The following is a 19,692-nucleotide window of genomic DNA, read 5'->3' as shown; positions in this document are numbered from 1 at the left end:
TGCTTTTTCAAGTTTCATCAATCATCGTCACGACTAACTTGTAGCAAATTTTCTTCCTTACTAATATCTATTGTACATTGCCTCCAACTGGTACCTGGGGGACGGTAAAGGGGCCGGGGTGTGGTGTTGATCACATCACTCCAGCAATGGCAGAGACTGTGAATGTATGAGGCCCTACCTGCACAAACCTTCCAGACTGTTCCAATGTACTTTTTTGTGTGTGTATAAAAGTCTATTTATATATAGCCTAAATTATATAACGGCATGCAGTGATACTAGTAACAAATTTGAAGGATTTCTTTTTCGGAAGAAAATTCTTCTCTGAATCTGTTAGTCTCCACACAAAATATTAAGAGACAAGGAGAGGTTCAGTTCTCAAATTAGTATTTTCTTTATTTTATGAAATCCCACTCTTAAGGTACAAAACTCCAATCATATATCCACGCACACAACACTAGCGCGCACACACACACACACATTCTCTCTCCCTCTCCCAAGCTCACACATAAAATGACATATGCACCACACACACACACACACACACACTATCACATTAAAGCTGTCCCATACAAACGCACAAAACTGTTATCACACTCTCAAGTATATCACTAGAACATCAAACAGGTTCAAATTTTCACCATGCAAAAAAATAAAACAAAAATTTACAAAATTCAATAAGAAATGTATATTTTCAAAATGAGTTTCTTGTATATATATATATATTTATATTTATATATAAAATCCCATGCATACGAACATTTCTGACAATAATTCTTCAAAATATATCAACAATGACCTTTTTCTCTTTCTAGGGTTGGGAAAAAATTTGTGACAACAACTGTACATAATTCGTACAACATTCATAGAAAAATTTTTCCTCTTTCAAATCTGTTGAAATACATGTTTTTGTTATAACAGTCAGGGCTTATTTCAATAAAGTCTACAATACAGTACGTTACAGCCAAATGGCAGTGATAGATAAAATATATTTGGACAATAACACTACGTATTTTTTTACTATAAGAACACTAGAAATCATTACAAGTCAATTGTTCTTTAACATTACACGTTGAGTCAATACCCGCTATATTTTATGTCTGATTTTCAAGAAACTTGAAATGTATTCTGATATATTGAGGAGACATCTTTTGGTAAGAACCTGAGATAAAACTATTTATTTATGATAGAACATTATTAACATTTCTTCACTGTACACATATACAACTTTTTATAAAAAGGGGTATTTAAAATATGCCCTGTCTGAAGTTTCAATGATGCTTTGTGTATATAAAATAGGGCTGTAAGACATGATTAAGTCATTAACAATAATTTAGTTGCAATGGTAAAAGGCACTAACTTGGAGGGATATGTTTACAATTATCACAATATTTGGATCCAAACATAACTTGAATTTTATCTTCAAGCAATCTTCAATACTGTACACAATTATAATCAAAATTTCATTGGAATGTGTGATATGTTACATAAAAGGAATGATATGGGACCGAAAAAATCACAATGTAAGATGCACAAGAATATTTACAGTTGCATTTACATTTACACGAAAAATTGACTAGATACAAAAAATATATGTATTTCCTCAAAAAAAATGAGAAAAAAATATTGTCCTTCGATAGATTGTCTTCCGAAATTTGTTCTTGAGATTGTAAAAAAATTATTCAAAAAAATGTTTTTATACAAAAATACGAGAGGTTCTTCAAGGAGGGTTTTTCCAAAATTCAAAACATGGCGTCCGTGGAGTTGAAAAGGCACTTTCATGGAAAGACTTGGTTTCTGTAGTTGCTGTCGTGCACACCTGGAAAGATAGAAAATACACCAAAATTAAGAATGTTGCAATCGTTTGCAGTTAACAGGGCATTACATGGAAAAAGCATTAGCAGACACTAGGAAATAGCCTTTTACACCTTGTAAAGGAATCGACTTCAAAGTGTTAAGCGAGTACACTTGTCAAGGGAAAGTGCGCGGTGTTAAGAAGTGTAAGGAAACGTAACACATCCCATCAGGAACTAAAATTAAGGGCTTTTTCGTAAGGGACAAGTATCGTAGACAAATAGCTAGGCTTTATTTGAAAATTAGAAACTAATTATGCTCCCTTATGGGTTGATAATGTATGCTAAAAATGAAAACCTCCCCCATAGCCTATGTTCCTTACTTTATGACGGAGCAAAACATCTTTTGGGTCTTTATATGACGAGCTCTAATGTGTAGTGGCGATTAAAACTACCCGCTGAGCCAGGCATTCAACTTACGAATTCCGAATAAGGAATTAGTATTTTGAATTTGTTTCGGATTCTACTTGTAACCATGCACAGGTAGGCTAATCGGGACTGTGCCTAGAGTTTAAAGTGGGATCCGAACCACTATGTACCTCCACCGGGTATCGAACCCGGGACCCTTTGATTACAAGGCGACGACGCTACAACTGCGCCATCGGGGACGCCAGAAAGGTTTAGAATTAGTATTTCTGTACATAAATAAATAATTACACTGGTTCGTAACGTTACGATAACCTAATATTTTAATAAGTATATAGAAGTGGACAAACAAATTCGGTAATTGCTGTGGAGCGCGGTGGGTTCGGGGGGGGGGGTGGTAGACGATATGATTACTGTTTATTATACAAGATCAATATTTTTGAAATCAAATGAAATGTTACAAATACTAAGCCTGAATTTGACTATTTGCCTGCTCCAATAATGCTGGGGTTAGCCCCAATATTACACCAATTCAGATTATATGACAATATATAACACAATGTGAAGAAAATAATGAATTAAGCTTAAAACCAATTAGTAATGGGTATGTACATAGCGTTTGAAGTGGGATCCGAATTCTGCAACGTCTCTCCACCGGGAATCGAACCCGTAACCCCTCGATTACAAGTGTGTCGCTACACTATGCGGAAGCCCAGCAGCGAATCGAAGAGACCAAAGAAAACGTGAGTGAATCCATTTGTCTCAAGAGACTAAGAACAAATTAAGAATAATTCTAAGTTTGTTGGTTATGTATTTGCGGTCTACATGTTTCCCGGCGACATACTAAAACAAGACTTGCACTGTCAGCTTGCATTCTGAGAATATTTTTCCTAGTGATAGTATTCTCGTAGATTTTAGCTTCACAATCGCCTCTTCGGCAGAAATTTGTAGACTTGTAACAAAAGGTACACAGGTTAGTTTACAATAGATGCACATTTCAGTAGTCGTGATAGAAATTTAAAACTCTACGTTCAATGTTGATTACCGTATTTGTGCACATGAGAAACTTAATTGGCTAATTGTCATTATTTGTATTAATATTGCTGTAAATGAAATGTTGTATGGCTTAATTGTAACCCTATTGAGGGTAACAATTGTAACCAATTTCGATCAGCCTATCTGAACATAAAGTGAGACTTGATCAAAAGAAAGATACTTATTCTCATCTTCAGGACTATCCGATGATATTAGACTCCAATTAAGATTTAGTACAAAAGCCTAAAGGTCAGATTTACCAGTGTAGCATGTCGAAATTCTCCCAGGATGTCTTTGCACTGCAGTTCTCCCACGGACATAAAAAGGCGGCGAAAAATGAAACATTATGAAGAGGAACGACAGGGAAAGCTCCTGGTAATGAACGTCCCTACCCTACAAGTGTGCGTGTCTGATTCTCGCCGCCATTCGAGCCAAGTGGATGCAAAAACACTGCCAGGTATAGCCGGCATTAACACCCGAACTCTGGGAGAGTGCGGGGTGAAGAGACGCTCTCAAGGACGTCGAGATGGCTTGACCTGAATGCAATCAAGTTCATAAATGCATGGAAGAATTATTTCCCCTCGCTCACTTTCCTGTTTCTCGCCGCATCTCTTTTGCCAGACGACCATATTTTACACTCGCGGGTAAGAGAAACAAGAAACGGTCGTACCCTGCAGCAAATTAAGCTCGCACAGAGTAAAACGTATAAAATGATTACGAAAAAGAACGTTGCCTCGAGGACCAACAGTGTGTAACGGGAAATGCCCTTGAAGACGTAAAGCGTCTTCGTGACAATTCGCTGTGGAGTGTGTTCCAATTTTAACCCCAGTGCGTACTTTATGCGACATGGTAAGACGTCTGAATTTCCATCGGTCGTCCCGAGTACGACTCGCGATATTAATCACTTCAAGCACCTCTAGAGCCTACCCAGCACCCTGATCAAAGATCTAGCCGTGGTAAACCTAATGAAGCCCTCGAAGCGTGGTGCCGCTTCACCCTCACTATGTCCGATATTGAGTTTTTTTCTTTGTTTTAAGTTCATTTTATGCACATATAGGCTAATCGGGACTGGATCTACAGTTTAAAGCGAGGCCAGAACCACTATGTGCCTCCACCGCATAACGAACCAGGGACCACGTGATTACAAGGCGACGACTTTACCACTACGAAATAGAAAAGAAGTTCCCCTGACAACGCTTATAATAGAAATTAAGGATCAATTAAATACATCTTAAAAGTGCAGACCTCTGCTCGTATAGTTCAAGTTTCGAACCCCATACCTCCAGAGTACATATTTGCAAAGCATCTAAGGAAATATTTTGTAGACAGACGAAGCAAAGGAATATTGTGGTGAAAGAAAGCAAATAATATGTATTGCAACAAGTGCAACCCGCTTGTAAGTAAAATTCATCCTAGCCTAAATATGTTAAAAAAAAAGAAAAAACAACTTTATGATAACAGACCTATCTCCACAATATTTCAACCCAGAATTCATCTATTTATCACAGTAAGACAGTAAAAATTAATATACTGCAGTCATTCAGTATCATATTCTCATGGCATTAAACAAAAATGATTAGTGCTTTCCAGCAATGAAAATAACCCCTTACACAGTGTTACCAATATTTTGCCTTGGATTTGTAGCAACTGAATCTAAACACAATTCTACTCGTATAAAATATGCACAAGCTCATTCATCGAATTACATATAATGTTGGTAGAAATTAGTTCAGCACTATTAAGGCTTAGATTCTGCGACGTCAAACACATGAAATTGGAACAACTGAAGTAGTATGTATTGTCGCTTAACTCATTTGTGATCGACATAATTATGCCTCTAAAAACTATTCCCACATCAACGATTTAAGCAGATGTGTTCTATCTCCAAGAATGAAATATATGCCCTACAAAACGTTTAGATTCATCAAATATCTTATTAAAGTCAAGGAAAAGAAAACTACATCAAGAGAGTTTAGACAATGATACAGATCAGTGATTTATCGACGCATCCCTAACACACCTAAAATTTCTGTAACATTCACCTAAATTTTTAACGAAGTCCCAATGTTTGGTTATTTTGGCGGTTGATTTACACCTACATCACTTCCCCTCAAATGAAAAATTTGGGATATCACATAACTAAATGTGTCTGTAGCATATTTTAGCAACGTATCACATTTCAGTAACTGATTGATGTCAATATAGACATTGAATCGCATGTATGACAGTATGACAATCTTAATTGTTAGTAGACAATATAAAAGTGAAACTGTAATGTAGGTGTACTTATAACATTGTTTCAAGGAATCTAGTTAAACTTTGAATGGTTACTGACAGTTTAGAAATGACGAGAAGTAAGGGGTTAACAATTAGTGAAATTGTGTGTATTTGTAAATAGGCTGGCAGGTTTTTGTTCTTGAGAATTACCAACTACAGACTGAAATCTTGAAATGAAATAGTACACAGGCGAGAAATCGCAACAGAGATTATGAATAAGAAATAAAGATTAGCTGATGCAATTAAACAATAAACTCACCTCAAAGGAGGAGTCCACTATGCAGTCTGATGCTGAATACTGCTGTCATGGATGGAGAGAAGTGTTTGAGCAGAACTTTGTGACAAGAACCTTGCTGTGGAATGATTTTCCCCTTGTATCGCTGAGATCATTTTGTGAATCTTTTATCAGAGATCAATATTTTCCTTTTTGAGTTTCCTTCTGGCCTCCGAACACTCTCAGAGTTGTTGTAGTTTCTTTCGGCTGCAGCTGTACATGGTAGCATTCTGGAAGGAAAAATAAATCACATTGTAGCCACTTGTATCTAACTGGTTAGTGCTTTATGCAGAAAATTCTTATAGGTTAACTAAGATGTTGGATTTTTTCGGACAAAAATAGCAACAAAAGTGTGTATTTTAAGCGCTAATTATTTAATGAAATAAACACACTATTCAGATTTCTGTACTGTCCACAGTAATCTACACTCTACCACTTTTCTATAGGTGAAAAGCAAAACATGCAAAATACATTTTCTTTAAACTACATGTACTGCAATTATGCTAAACTACTGTTGTTTGTAAATCAGATAACAGTACAGAGTAAGAGCTAAAATAAGAACGTCTTACGTATACCTGGATTGGAACTGACAAAAATACAGTTGCGTTTTGGAAATGGTCGATTTTAGCTTTCCTTTACAAAATTCTTGCTAATTCACCAGAAACTTGGGATTTTGTCCAGCGTATGCCAGGACTGAATAGAATAAGAATTCCAAACAGGCAGTGCACCTAGGGAAGTGAGTCCCATAAAACTTTTCAGGTCAAAAAAGGAGAGAGAGAGAGAGAGAGAGAGGGAAGGTTTCTTTCTTAGCCCCAGATTCGGTCTAGCGGTTCCAATCCCGCAACAGGTTCTTTTCTGCACAAACACAAGACTTTTTGAAGAAGTATTTTCAGAGTCTACCCCGCACCTTAATCCTAGGAGAGGGGGGGGGGAGGGAGAAAAAGAGACATTGTGAATAGATCCTTCGCGTGAATGCAAGGTTCCCTATGGTTCGCCGTCTTTTGTGGATGGAAAAATTTAAATGCTTTTCTTCCCACTCGCGGAGTTTCTTAAGACCCCGTGTTAAGGGCGAATGGAAGACGGGATAAAAGTGGGCCTCGTCGTTTTCAAAAGGAACCCAGCATGACGAAAATGCGTGCGTGCGTGCGTGAGGGAAAAAGGAGGGCGGGGGGAAGGAATTCTAGTTGAATGAAGAAAGGAGACGGTGGATGGAAAAAAAAAAGCACGGAAGGAAGGTTTACAAGAATTTCTCGGCAAGGTAGAAAATATACTACCTGAACTGTCTGAACCCTGTGTTTGGGTTTTGAAAATAGGATGGTGCAGAGACGTTTTTGTTTTATGCTTTGCGCTTCCTAGAAGATGGTTATAGTGCGAATGACACTGAACAATTTTTAAGGCACTGGTTACACTTTGGGGTATCTGTTGATCTACAAGTGGGTAGAATTAGGTCTAACTCTTAACTCTATAGCCTCAGGCAAACTTGTTAAGCGCGTTTCGAGAAACACTAGGTTTGCTGGAGTTGGACGAGGGTGTCCAAAACAATACTTGAAGTTTTGCATAAAAAGGGCTACAAGAAGTGTTGGTACAGTAATGTTACTGCGGGGAAAATAACACTAGGTTCTTGCGAGGCGTATTTCGCTATTGGTCAAGAGTTTGGTGCTTTTTCCTTGGTACAGGACTCATGCACACTAGGTCCACACATATTTTGGTAACGTAAGAGATGTTTCTAAAGATTAGTGACAATGGTTACATCATGCAATATTAATTGGACATCATCCATTCTCCAATGCTTCTAGTTCACCTGAAGACGAGAGATGTCTCGATACGTAATGTTAGAATAGGTGTAAATAATAGGAGCGGACAATGGATAAAGTCCAGTTAATCAAACTACGAGAACATTGAAAGAATTAAGCTCGCTTACCTTGAACAATCACTGGCTCTGCTGCCACCAGGATATTACGTCCAGGAGTTCCTCATCTTCGGGACTCATAGGTTCGTAGTTTTCGTAATTCTCGTAGACAGACCTCGGCGCGTACGAAGAGGAGCCTTCGGAAGCGTAAGACGGCGTCGGCGAAGAGGCCTCCGAACAAGGCGGCGAGAGCGAGGACAGCGGCTGGACTCCTCGCGGTGCGGCGTAGCACTGGTCGGCAATCCCCTGCACGGTCTCCGGGCTGGAGTAGTAACCTTGGTCGCTACCCGCTCCGTTCGCCGACGTCGTCGTCGTGGTGGTTGACGCCGCGTGGTGGTGGAGGATGGCGCCGTCGTTCTCGTCCAGAAGCTGCTGCAGACCTTTGATGTACTCCACGGCGCACCTCAGCGTCTCGACTTTACTCATCTTCTTGTTGCGCGCCGTGAGGGGGATGTGCTGCCTCAGAGTGGCGAATCCGTTGTTGACCTGCTTCACGCGGTTCCTCTCCCGGGCGTTCCTCCTGGCCACGGCGGCCGGCTGGGTGTGCGGGATCGTGTAGCCGAGGTGGGAAAAGTTGATCCTCCGTTTGCACCTCAGCATGTCCGAATTGGGAGACTGTGCGTTGACGTTCGTCGCGACGCTTCCGTCCTTCTTCAGCGCCTTCTGGGGCGACGGCGAGTTCGTCAGCAGCACGCAAGTCGTCTGCATCGACATCTTCTGAGGGCTTCCCAGGGTCATGACACTGAGCGTTGCCATAAAGTCAAAACTAAGACCACCGTCCTTGCGAGAGAACACAACAGCAAAAGAGCACTTGGGAATCACAAAGTACGCAGACCGATCCCCCCAGCGTCCGTCTCGTACGAAGCGATGACGACAACTGGCAAGTCGCGTGCCGCTCTCGTGCCTTCCAATGTCGCGTGGCCAGCAAACACGAGAATACCCGAACCAAACTTCGGATGCCCTCGCAGCTGAGTTGCTCCGTCCGATCCAGTAGCCACTCCCGAAATGTCAGCCGAGCAGCCGGTGTTCCTCTACTTGTACCCCCATGAAATGAGTGGTAAGCCCCGCCTTGCTTCCAGAGATAAGGCTATTGTGCGAATGCCACTCATACAGCATACGCTCGCACGTCGTCCGTTCCTAGGGCGCGTGCCTTTGGAGCGTGCGCCGCATGGCTAAGCAACCGCTTCGAGCTTACACCCCTCCTCCCCCTACGGATCTTTGATTTTTTTTTCTCTCTCTCCCTCCATACCGGCATCTACCTGCGCGGGATCTCGGCAGAGACGCTTTTATCTGAAGCCCGCGCAATCGACGGAACACTTGCAGGGATACCGCGTCGCTCTTCTCGAATAACTTTCACGATGGCTCGACTGAAAGACGACGCTGATAAACACGCATCGGTAATCTCAGTGACAAGTCTTCGGCGTATCCAATGACGCTCGGCTGGATATTTTTTTGTTCCAGGAAACTCAGCGGTTTTTCTTCACTCGTAAAACAGAGCAATGCTCTGGCGCGGAGATACGAAGCAAGGTTTTCCGGGTTCGAATCCTTTCCTGAGCAAAAACACAGGGTTGGCTAAGCAATCCGCTAAACGCATTAATAAGTTTACAGATATTCATGCATTGATGGTAAAACATGAGTACGATCAAAACTTAGACAGTAGGGCCTCCCCGATCGTGTACTGGTAACGTCGTTGCCTTGTAATCAAGGGATCCCGGTTTCGAAACCTGGTGGACGTACATAGCGGTTGGAATCCCAAGTTAAACTGTAGGCCCACTCTCGATTAGCCTTTCTGTGCACAAAGCGAACTTAAAAACATACTCAACAACAACAACATAGCCAGTTTCTCATGTATCCCGATACCTCCCCGATGGCGCAGTGGTAGCGTCGTTGCCTTTGAATCAAGGGGTTGTGGTTTCGATACCCGCTGGAGGCACATTGTGGTTCGAATCCCACTTTTAACTGTAGGTCCTGTCCCGATTAGCCTTACTGTGCATAAAGTGGATTTAAAACTCCAAATCAATCGATCACTCATGTTTTCCGATTATGTGGTGGTTTGCATTCTATACGTATGCAAAAATGGATTGAGTTAGGTTACTTTACGTCGCATTTCTTCCACTTTTAGCAAATCGCGAAGATGAAATTATGAAATTGATGAACGGACACACTCATCTCAGTACCGGAATTCGAACTCGGGACCGCTGGCATCGAAGCGCGCTGTGTTAGCCACTACACCACGGAGGTCTGCCATATATGCAACAAAAACTGAATTGTTTGAATTGACAAAACACGTCAGGTTAGGCTTTATGTAAATATAAACCAACAATTAGGGAGTCTTTACTAATTTTGGTAACTAAGCAAATGAGCACAACTACTAAAAAAAATGTTCTGATGAATCATTTGTGTGTCGCCTACTTCAAAATTTATTTACCGGAAATTATTTATCATTTTTCTATTATTCCACACACACTTTTTCCCTGTCTGGGTATAACAGCCGGCCTTCGTGGTCGACATCTACGACGTCGTCGCCTTGTAATCAAGGGATCTGGGTTCGATACCATTGCACCGTGGTTCGGATCCAACTTTAAACTGTAGGTCCAGTCCCGATTAACCTATATATCTACGTAAAATGTACTTAAAACAATAAATCCAACCATTCATTTCATATTTCGGAGACAAGTCTTCTGCCTCAGCGTATACAACGACGCTCGGGGCGAGATATTTTTATTTCAGGAAACTCTCCAGTGTTTCTTTCTCGCCTAAGACAACGCAAGGCGATAAGAAGCCGGAAATCACAGGCTTGCACACTGGTGAAGGCATGGAGGTATCATTGCGAACTCCATAAACAGCTGCGAGGTAGAAAAAGCGACGTATAATAATGGAAGTAAGAAAGAAGTAAAAACACTAACAACAAAACAAAATCGGAAGGGACTCCAGATTTCGTCTTGCACCTTGCGTCTTCGTCTGGACAAAGGTTTTCCTTAGTCGCACTAGCGAATGATGGTATGGTACATTTAATTTAGGCCACGCTCACTTCGTCAATTCCTAGTATATTTCCTTCTGCCTTCGCCACCTCGAGTTCGAGGATAAATTTATTCTAGCCTTTAGTTATATTTAAATAGTTTCTATTTAAGCATCTTGTTTGATTGATTTGGTGTTTCAAGTCCACTTTATGCACAGAAAGGCTAATCGGAACTGGACCTACAGTTTAAAGTGGGATCCGAACCACTATTTGCCTCAACCCGGGACCCTTTCATTACAAGGCAACGACGCTACCACTGCAACATCGGGGAGGCCTGCAGTTTTGAAGGGCAATGAGTCTGTGGCGCGTGTTGTATTTCTGATTGCCCTTTCATCAATGGCGGCGATTGGGTACAAAAGCTGGGTGGTGGGGCAAGGTGCCAAAACTGCGGGGCAAAGACAGTATACTCGTATTTCTCTTTGTAGATAAGGTTTATGCATTGCGCAGTGGCAAAAAGTGGGGGACAACTGCCCCCCTCGCCCCCCTTAATCGCCGCCACTGCCTTTCATCAATTTCATCTTACCACTATTCATCATCTTCGCGATTTGCCAAAAGTGGCCAAAAAGTGATGTAAAATAAACCAAATCAATCAGATACAGAGCTGAAAGAACAAATACATTATATAAGGATCAACTTTGTCTGACTCTCGTATCATAGTCGGGCCTCCCCGGTGGCGCTGTGGTTGCGTCGTCGCCTTGTAATCAGGGGTCCCGGGTTCGATACCGGGTGGAGGCACATGGCACAGTGGTTCGGATCCCACTTTAAACGGTAAGTCCAGTCCCGATTTGCCTTATTGTGCATAAAGTGGACTTAAAACACCAACTCAAACCAAGCCAACTCGTATCATAGTCTTAACGTTTGAGAAAAAATGGATCGTGTTGGTTGGTGTATTGAATATACCTAGGTAACATCACCTAAACGCCAGCAAGAACCATACAAATAAAGACGCTATGATTGCTGAGCTGTATCCCATGATCTCGGCTACAAAATTTGGCACTGTCCATCTCGTGCCCATAAGGTCGGGAATATGTGGAGCAAGCGGCAGAGAAGAAGAGCAAGGGAGTGAGCAGAGTAAAGCAGTGCGCCCCCGCTGCAAACGGCTGGTAACATCAGACGCGTTTCCCCCTCCATGCACTCACTTCCCTCTCACACGCTCATTGGCCGAGCCCTCTCGAGTCCTACTTGCGCAGATGACTTGTTTTCCTTCGCTGTCTCCAGAGATTCCCGGGAATTCTTCTATATACAGGGTGTGTCAAAAGTAATAGCGCAAACTGACACAGGTGAAAATACACGATAATAGAAGCAAGGAAGTCTCGGTAAACATTGGTCTGCAAAGGAGCCATTTTCGAGATAATCGCGAATGTGTGATTACAAGCCGCAACTGACTTCATTGTTTGTAAACGTCGTCCTAGTTGGTAAAATGCTAATAATGTGTGGCTACAAGCCGTACCAACTCTCGGAAATGTTCTGTTTGATTGCAACGCCATCTCTCGGAAATGTTCTGTTTTGTAAACAAAGAGCAAACCTCGGACCGAGCAAGGAGTAGAGCACTCTGGGTTTACAAAAATGATGTTTACAACTACGTCTTCTCTCCTCTCGTCTCCAGTCCTTTCTGTTTTTCTCTTTTCCTTCTCCTCTGCTTTCATCACATATCGCCTTCCCTAATTTTCTCGCATCTTTTCTCCATCCCACTCTTCTCCACTCCTCTTATCTCCTCTCCTGTCTTCCATTTCCGACTCCACTGCACTCTTCTCCTCTTCTTTTCGTTCTTCTCTTTTTCTCTCGTCTCCTTCTCTCTTCTCCTCTCCAAACACTTCTCTTCTCCTCTTTTCTCATCTCGTTTTCCTCTTCGTATCTCCTCTTGCTCCATTTTCCTCATCTCTCCTAGAATCTTTTTCCTTTCTCCTCATTACTATTCCTATCCACTTCTGTCCTCTATTTTTTCTCTCCTTTACTTTTCCTCTTCCCCTTTCTCTGTTCTTCTCTACTTTTTCACCTTTCGTTTCCTCTCACCTCTTTTCCTTTCTGCATTCTCATCAGCGATGAAATAATAAGAAACCTATTTCTTTTCTATTTCAGAAAGAATTTTGTCATTTGCGATATAATAGTGATATTTTTATAATTTTATACAATTAAACGTGTTTTTATTTCTTTCGCGTATTTCATATATATCTATTGCGCATGTGGCAACCCTCAAATTGAGCCTAACTCTACACGCAACCCACCAACACCTTGTGTAAATTGGGTTGCCTAGTTTAAAAAGTGGTTGTCCTAAAACTTTTGAGAGACACTGTACCAGATAACTATAGACAAGGCGAACGAGAACAAGTCTCTGCGCAAGTAGTGGCGCGAGACGGCTCCACCAATGAACAGTGAGAGAAGCGAGATTGCGTAATGGGCGACTGGGGTTACCCGATTTCCCTGCTTCGCTCTGTAAGCGTTGCAAACTCTTGAAAGCGACAATACCGTACGCACATGGTAAAACGGACCGTATTTTTGTCTCCAGGTCCGTACGCTTGGTTTAAGAATTACTTAGGGAAATATTAGGGAGAAAACAGGAAGGGCAAATTTTGATAAGCCGTACATTAAGCGTAGGGACTAAGGTTACAGTCAGGACCGTACGGTTGGCAACGCTGCGCTTTCACCACTCGATTTCCTTCCTCCTCCTCTGCCGCTATGCGCGGCCCTGCTCTACAGTTACCTGGGACAGGGTATAACAGTTACCACAATGGTACAGCATGTTGAGTGCTCGGCCCATGATCTCACCGCCTAAGTTCTGTGTTCGAATCACAGCCAGGACAAGACTGGTTTCACATTCGGAAAATCCTATTTGTGGTTTACATCTGTGGTTATATTTTGTCCCCTACAGAAATACAGTTTAAGTCCCGTCTTTTAATTAAGGGACACCGGGGTCGATACCCTGCGGAGGCACATTGCACAGTCGGATCCCACTTTAAATTGTAGGTCCAGTCCCCATTACCATCTCTGTGCATAAATGTACAATCCTACGAAACTATTGTAGCAAACATCCGTCAGAATGACGGTTTGAATAGTGCTTATGTAGGGTGGAACAAAATGTATGGTACATAAAAATGAGTTACGAAAAGAAAACTGGTCACCCAGAAATATTATTTACTTGCAAACAACGTGTACATTCGGGATGTAACGTCTATTTGTCGGCATGGTGCAGGGGGTGAGTGTTGCAGGTAACTGGAGAAAAGATGGAAACACTGTAGAGATAAACGTCCGTAAACACATTTGGGCCAGACTTGGGTGCGATTCGTACCGGGCAGGGTTTTTTTTCCCCAAAGCCGCAACGGCACGGCACGGTGGAGGAAAACCCGCTGAGTTGTTGCATTTCTGCCGCCGGTAGGTGACGTGCAACGGGGAGCGAGAGAGAGAGAGAGAGAGAGAGAGAGAGAGTTGCAGGACTTGTTTTCTGAAGAGCCGCTTCTTGTCTCCTACTTGGTTAGGACAGACAGAGAGAGAGAGGCAACTAAGATGCAGAAGACGAATAATATACGGTCGAGCAAGAAGAAAAAGAAGATACAGGAAGCTCTTATTGTCGAAATTCTAATAAGACCTTCACGAAGACAGAGATAAAGAAATGTTGAGGGGGACAGCGTGAGAGGGAATTACCTGTCTGGGGTCAGTTTAACAAGAGAGAGCCTGTGGGTTATTGGATATCCTAATGCAATACGAACCAACAGCACTTAAGTTCGAATTCCGGCTAAGGCGCAAGTTCCCTTCATACATTAAACGATCTAATGGACCATTATAGCATCGCAATTTATAAATAGGTGCATTAATGGAATACGAGAGGTCGGCGAAAAAACTACATTCCGCACCAGTCTGCTGCCAGTTTCGAAGGCTCCTTCTCCATCTGGTCTGCAAGGGGAATGCTCTTCCCGTTTATGAGTTCTATTGCATAAACAACAATTGAGCATTAGCTTGTACAGCTAAGCAACAAGAACCAAGTAAAACCTTGTATTTTAGGAATAATTAATTACCTGACGCAACGAATATTTCAAATTTCGTATACGTTTTTTTTAGTCTCGACTTGGAAAGTGCGTATAATACGTGTGTATGAGTGTATGTTGTTAATGTATCATTGTATTGTAGATTAGGTACACGCAGGAGATGTACTACGTAGAAATATTCAGCGAAAAATGCATGCTCGACCAGCACTCGAACCCGGGTCTCTGCCATACTGTGCCATTGCTCTAATCACTGAGCTACCGAGCCGGCCTGGCCTCGCCTGATCTCTCGCTATCGCTGTTTTGCCTGCGTGGAATCGTCTCGGCCAGTGCACAGTAGACTTCGACGTTGCCTGGTTCCTCCCAGCGTAGAGATGTTAATAATTGTAGATTAGGCACACATAGGAGATGTACTACGTAAAAATTTTCAGCGAGAAATGCAGGACTCGAACCCGGTTAGAGCAATGGCACGTTATGCCAGATACCCGGGTTCAAGTCCTCGTCGAGCCTGAATTTTTTGCTGAAAATTTCTACGTTGTCAATGTATTGTCTTAAAATGCTATTATTTTTTATTTATGTTAAGTTATATATTGAGGATGGATCGTGAACTCATGAAATTCAAACGGAGATACATCCAGACCTGACCAGAGTTCGTATCTGTGGCCTCTGGCTTTGCATCGTAGTTGTATCTACAACTCCGCCACTATACAATAGCCAGGGACGTATCTAGAAACATATTTCGGACGGGCAATCCGAACCAAACGTCTCAGAAATAATAATAATAATAATACGAATGATTAAATTTAAATAGTTATATTAAAATAAATATTAATTACATATGTAAAATTATTAACATTGTATTAAGATTTTAGTGCTATGAACATTGACGTCCGAAGGGAGGGGCAAGGAAGGTATTTTTTTCCAGGGAGGGGCAAAGGACACATATTTTCCTCCAAAATAGTGATGCCCCCTCAAAAAACAATATTTCAATCTGAAATTATCATGTTTCTTCAAATAATTTATAATAATTAACATAAATTACTGTGATTGAAATGAAATTATGTGTGAAATATATAATTTTTTAGTACACATTCATTTTCCAGGGTGGGGGGCGTGGCCCCCTTGCCCCAGCTTCCGGACGCCCATGGCTATAAACATATGTATTGTAACAGTTAATTTCCAGTGTTAGGTGGTAGCGAATCCCAAGGCTGAAACTCGCTCCGTAGTAAATAATAAGATTTTTCTAATCCATTCTAGTCTATAGAAACGAGCTAACCCCACTCAGTATCCGTGTTGAAATCGCGATCAAACTTCTGAACGGTCTGGGTTTGAACAGCAATCAGGATATAGGCAACCACATTGTGTCGCTTTTCCAATATCATCTAGCCATTAGCTATCGTGATTAAACTATACAGGTCAACAAGCTATATTACGAACTCGTCAATAACAATACTATAATACATAATAATGTAGTTGGATGGCAGAGAAGATCGTCAGTCTTCAACTGTCATTTCTCAAAATAATCCCACAAAGGATTATTATATTCAGTCCAGAGCCACGTTAGTTTCCAGCAAAGCAGTTCATGTACGTACTACGACGAGAATAAGAGACCTGTTTCATCTTTAGCTATTGTCAAGGACGAATTTAATGGGGCTGTCCAGGGGGTCCGGGAGTCCCCCTCTCCCCGAAAGATTTACCAATTAACTAAAATTTAATCATGAAAATATATTAGGCGCATCCAGAAAGTAAGTTTCCCACTCGCCCACAGGTGGCAGGCAATGTGTATTGAAACCGGTTTTGCGCATGCGAGAGAGCCACATGCCCTGGCTAGTGAATGACTGAATGTCCTAGAAGACGCCTCCCGAAGGTCCTCAGTAGCGCAGTGTTGCCACATGAAGGAAAATTTCCCTTTGGTAGGGAAATTCGCACCCATTTTTTAGCCAAAAGGGAAAAAGGAATTTCGATGAAAAATACCACAATTTCAGAGAAATTTGGAGACACCTAACTCCACATTATTACAGTTCATGTTAATTTTCAATTTTATATCCGCATTTTATTTATTTTTTTATTTTTTCTGTTCCTTCTTATCTCTGCTCCTTTGAAAATAACTCCAGATCTATTTATATTTCTGTTACGTATATTGTACGTCGCTTTTATGCATAATAGCAACGTTGAGGATTAACGATTAAGTGGATTCCTGAGCAGGATTCGAACCTAGGAATCTGGCCAGGGAGCGATGAACTTGACATTTATGTGATTTTTTTTTCATAGCTACTAACACGGACCAACGGAAATACTATTACTACTACTACAGCCACCACAGCCACCACTAATAATAATAATAATAATAATAATAATAATAATAATAATAACAGCTACTTCTGATGCTACTACTATACTACTACTACTATTATTATTTATTATTGCTATTATTATTATCATTATTACATGATTTGTTTCGGTGAAGGGGAAAAATGGTCCAAAAGGAAAATTTTGTCCATTGGAAAGGGGTGCCCTCATATTGTGGCAACACTGCAGTACCGTCACGGCAGCGATGAAACATTGCGACTCTTATTCCATCTCCGCCGCGTGCGAGGTTCGTTCGGTAATGAAGTTCTTGAACGCACAAGACATACAGGCGATCGAAATTCATCGTCAGTTGTGCCAGGTGTATGGGCCAGACGTCATGAGCAAGCAGATGGCGCGTCTTTGGTGCAGGACATTTACTGAAGGCCGGCAAAATGTGCATGACGACGAGCGAAGCCGCATATGGCTAGGCGCACTGCAGCCCTTCTGGACAGTTTCGGTTGGGAGGTGTTTGATCATCCATCGTACAGCCCGGATCTCGCTCCCAGTGATTACCATCTGTTCTTGCACCTGAAAAATTTCCTGTTCGGTCAACATTTTCACAGCGACGAAGAGGTTCAGACCGCTGTCACGCAGTGGTTCGGCGCCCAGGCCGCGGCGGACTTCTACGACGCAGGTATACAGAAGTTTGTCCCACGCTATGACAAGTGCCTGAATTCCGGCGACAAGTAACTGGACAAGTGCTGTATCTGTGGCAATAAATCATTGAATGAAATAATGTCTCATTTTTGTGCACGACCTCAGGGAAACTTACTTTCTGGATGCGCCTAATACTTTTTTAGCATTTGTTGTATATATCGGTGGCTATTAATTTCTGCCGAACTTATCGGAAGCTAAGGATCATAAAGCTTTGAAGGACAAATATGCAGAAAGTATAAATCAGTTACTTTACTTTTCGTCAACTGGATCTAACAATTATTTTTTATTCAATAAATATTCATTTCCTTATCTATTTGATATTCATTTTCTTGCCAGGGCAGTTGATTTTATACAATTTAGGACGATCTTAAATACATGTAACCTAGGTAATGAATACGTACTGTTGTGTCTATTCTTATATTATCTTAATACAATATTAGTAAACTTACATATTTAATTTATATTTATTTTAATATATCTATTTAAATTTAATCACTCGTATTATTATTATTATTATTTCTGAGACGCTTGGTTCGGATCCCCCGTCCGAAATGTATTTCTAGATGCGTGCCTGGCTATTGTATAGTGGCGGAGTTGTAAGCGCAACGCGATACAAAGCCAGAGGCGACAGGTTCGAACTTCTAATCAGGCCTGGATGTATCTTCGTTTGAATTTTATGAGTTTACCATCCATCCTCTTCGATTAACTCAAGAGGTAGAAAAGCTAAGTAAAAATAATCAAAATTTGAAAGTTTGTTATGTCTCAAGGCTATACTACAGGCCTATAATGTATGAGTGTGTGTAATTAATATGGTAAACGGTTACAAACGCCAAGATAAGTTACCCCTGTGCTCAAGATTGCTTCCCGTTTTTTGAAAGAACAAGCAGACTTCTAAATTGTAACGGATATACTATTTTCAATTTTACGTTAACTTTAACAGAGTATTTTAAAAAAAAAATAATGTTATATATAAATGTTCAGCCCTTAATCCATCCTTGCTCCTAAATCATATCAAGTTTTAGGGAGGCACTAGTATTTTAAATACACTCAATATAACATCAGCACTTCTTGCATGCACTAATAGTTTCTCGCCCGCCAGAAGACAAAAAAATAATCCTCAAACTCTAATTGGACAAATTTGAAATACTAAATGGAAGTGGGACAAAAGCGGGAGCCAGGAGAAGATAAAAAAAGAATGGGAAAAAATGGAGTAAAAGAGAAGATTAACTGGAAGCGGATGACCTTCGAGACGGAAGATGTACAATGGCTGAGGGGGGAAGGGGAGAGGGGCACGCTTTGGCACGAACAAAAGAAGGCTTAATTAACAAACCCCGCCCGAGGTACGGACACCTTTTATTTGTACATAATTGTGATTCCAAGGACCAGAAATGACCACATTGGGAGGCAAATGGTCATTAAAAATGAAAAGAGGCGAGGCGCTGAAGAATTCTCGACCATCAAAGGCTTACTCGAGATCAGAAATTAGACACTGCATATTTTCCACTAGTTCCTTATCACGGATGTTCGTAAGACTACGACATTCTTTTGTCACTAAGAACGTTTTCTTCTCTCTTTTTGTCAATAAATGTAAACAGATTAAAAGTTTTCTGCTCCTACCAGACTATAATTGATATTTATAACTGCCTGTACAGGGTGACCATAAATACTGCTACCAATGGCGGTATAGTTTTCTGATTGTAGGTGAGCTATGGGGCTGACGAAAGATATTGTTGAGTGTCCCGTCAGCGTATTTATAAACCCGATAGTGCTGCAGAACCAGTGTTATATAAAGCTTTCTTATTGGCTGTGTGCACCGGAAGTGTTTATGTTCCGTGTCCATTGTTCCTTGTTTCTTCGTATGGAAAAATAAGACTCGTGATTATATAGTAATAAAGTTTGTAATCAGATTGTCGAAATTATGTTCAGAAATATAAGTTTATATAATAAATATAATTTTTAAAATGATATACGTTGAACAT

General features: G+C 41.1%; 1 protein-coding gene and 1 long non-coding RNA gene across 2 annotated transcripts in view; both read right to left on the bottom strand.

Moving 5' to 3' along the window:
* LOC145985673 (uncharacterized) overlaps window positions 1-19,692 on the bottom strand; it is a 678,988-nt gene that overhangs the window by 616,637 nt on the left and 42,659 nt on the right. The gene's annotated exons all lie outside the window — the stretch shown is intronic.
* On the bottom strand, window positions 749-8,774 carry LOC145985999 (achaete-scute homolog 1a-like). Its single transcript, XM_083120161.1, has 3 exons — window positions 7,724-8,774; window positions 5,788-6,032; window positions 749-1,816 (listed from the first exon to the last, which is right to left on the bottom strand). Exon 1 carries the CDS (start codon window positions 8,465-8,467, stop codon window positions 7,733-7,735), a length of 735 nt encoding a protein of 244 aa, XP_082976287.1. The 5' UTR covers window positions 8,468-8,774; the 3' UTR covers window positions 749-1,816; window positions 5,788-6,032; window positions 7,724-7,732.

Source organism: Lepisma saccharinum, chromosome 3 (genome assembly GCF_977018435.1).
Source record: "Lepisma saccharinum chromosome 3, izLepSacc3.1, whole genome shotgun sequence".
Classification (NCBI taxonomy): Eukaryota; Metazoa; Arthropoda; class Insecta; order Zygentoma; family Lepismatidae; genus Lepisma; species Lepisma saccharinum.
This window is presented reverse-complemented; position numbering and strand designations above follow the sequence as displayed.

Excerpts from the sequence above, each read along its gene's own strand:
- LOC145985999 (XM_083120161.1), bottom strand. The coding sequence starts at position 8,467 with ATGGCAACGCTCAGTGTCATGACCCTGGGAAGCCCTCAGAAGATGTCG.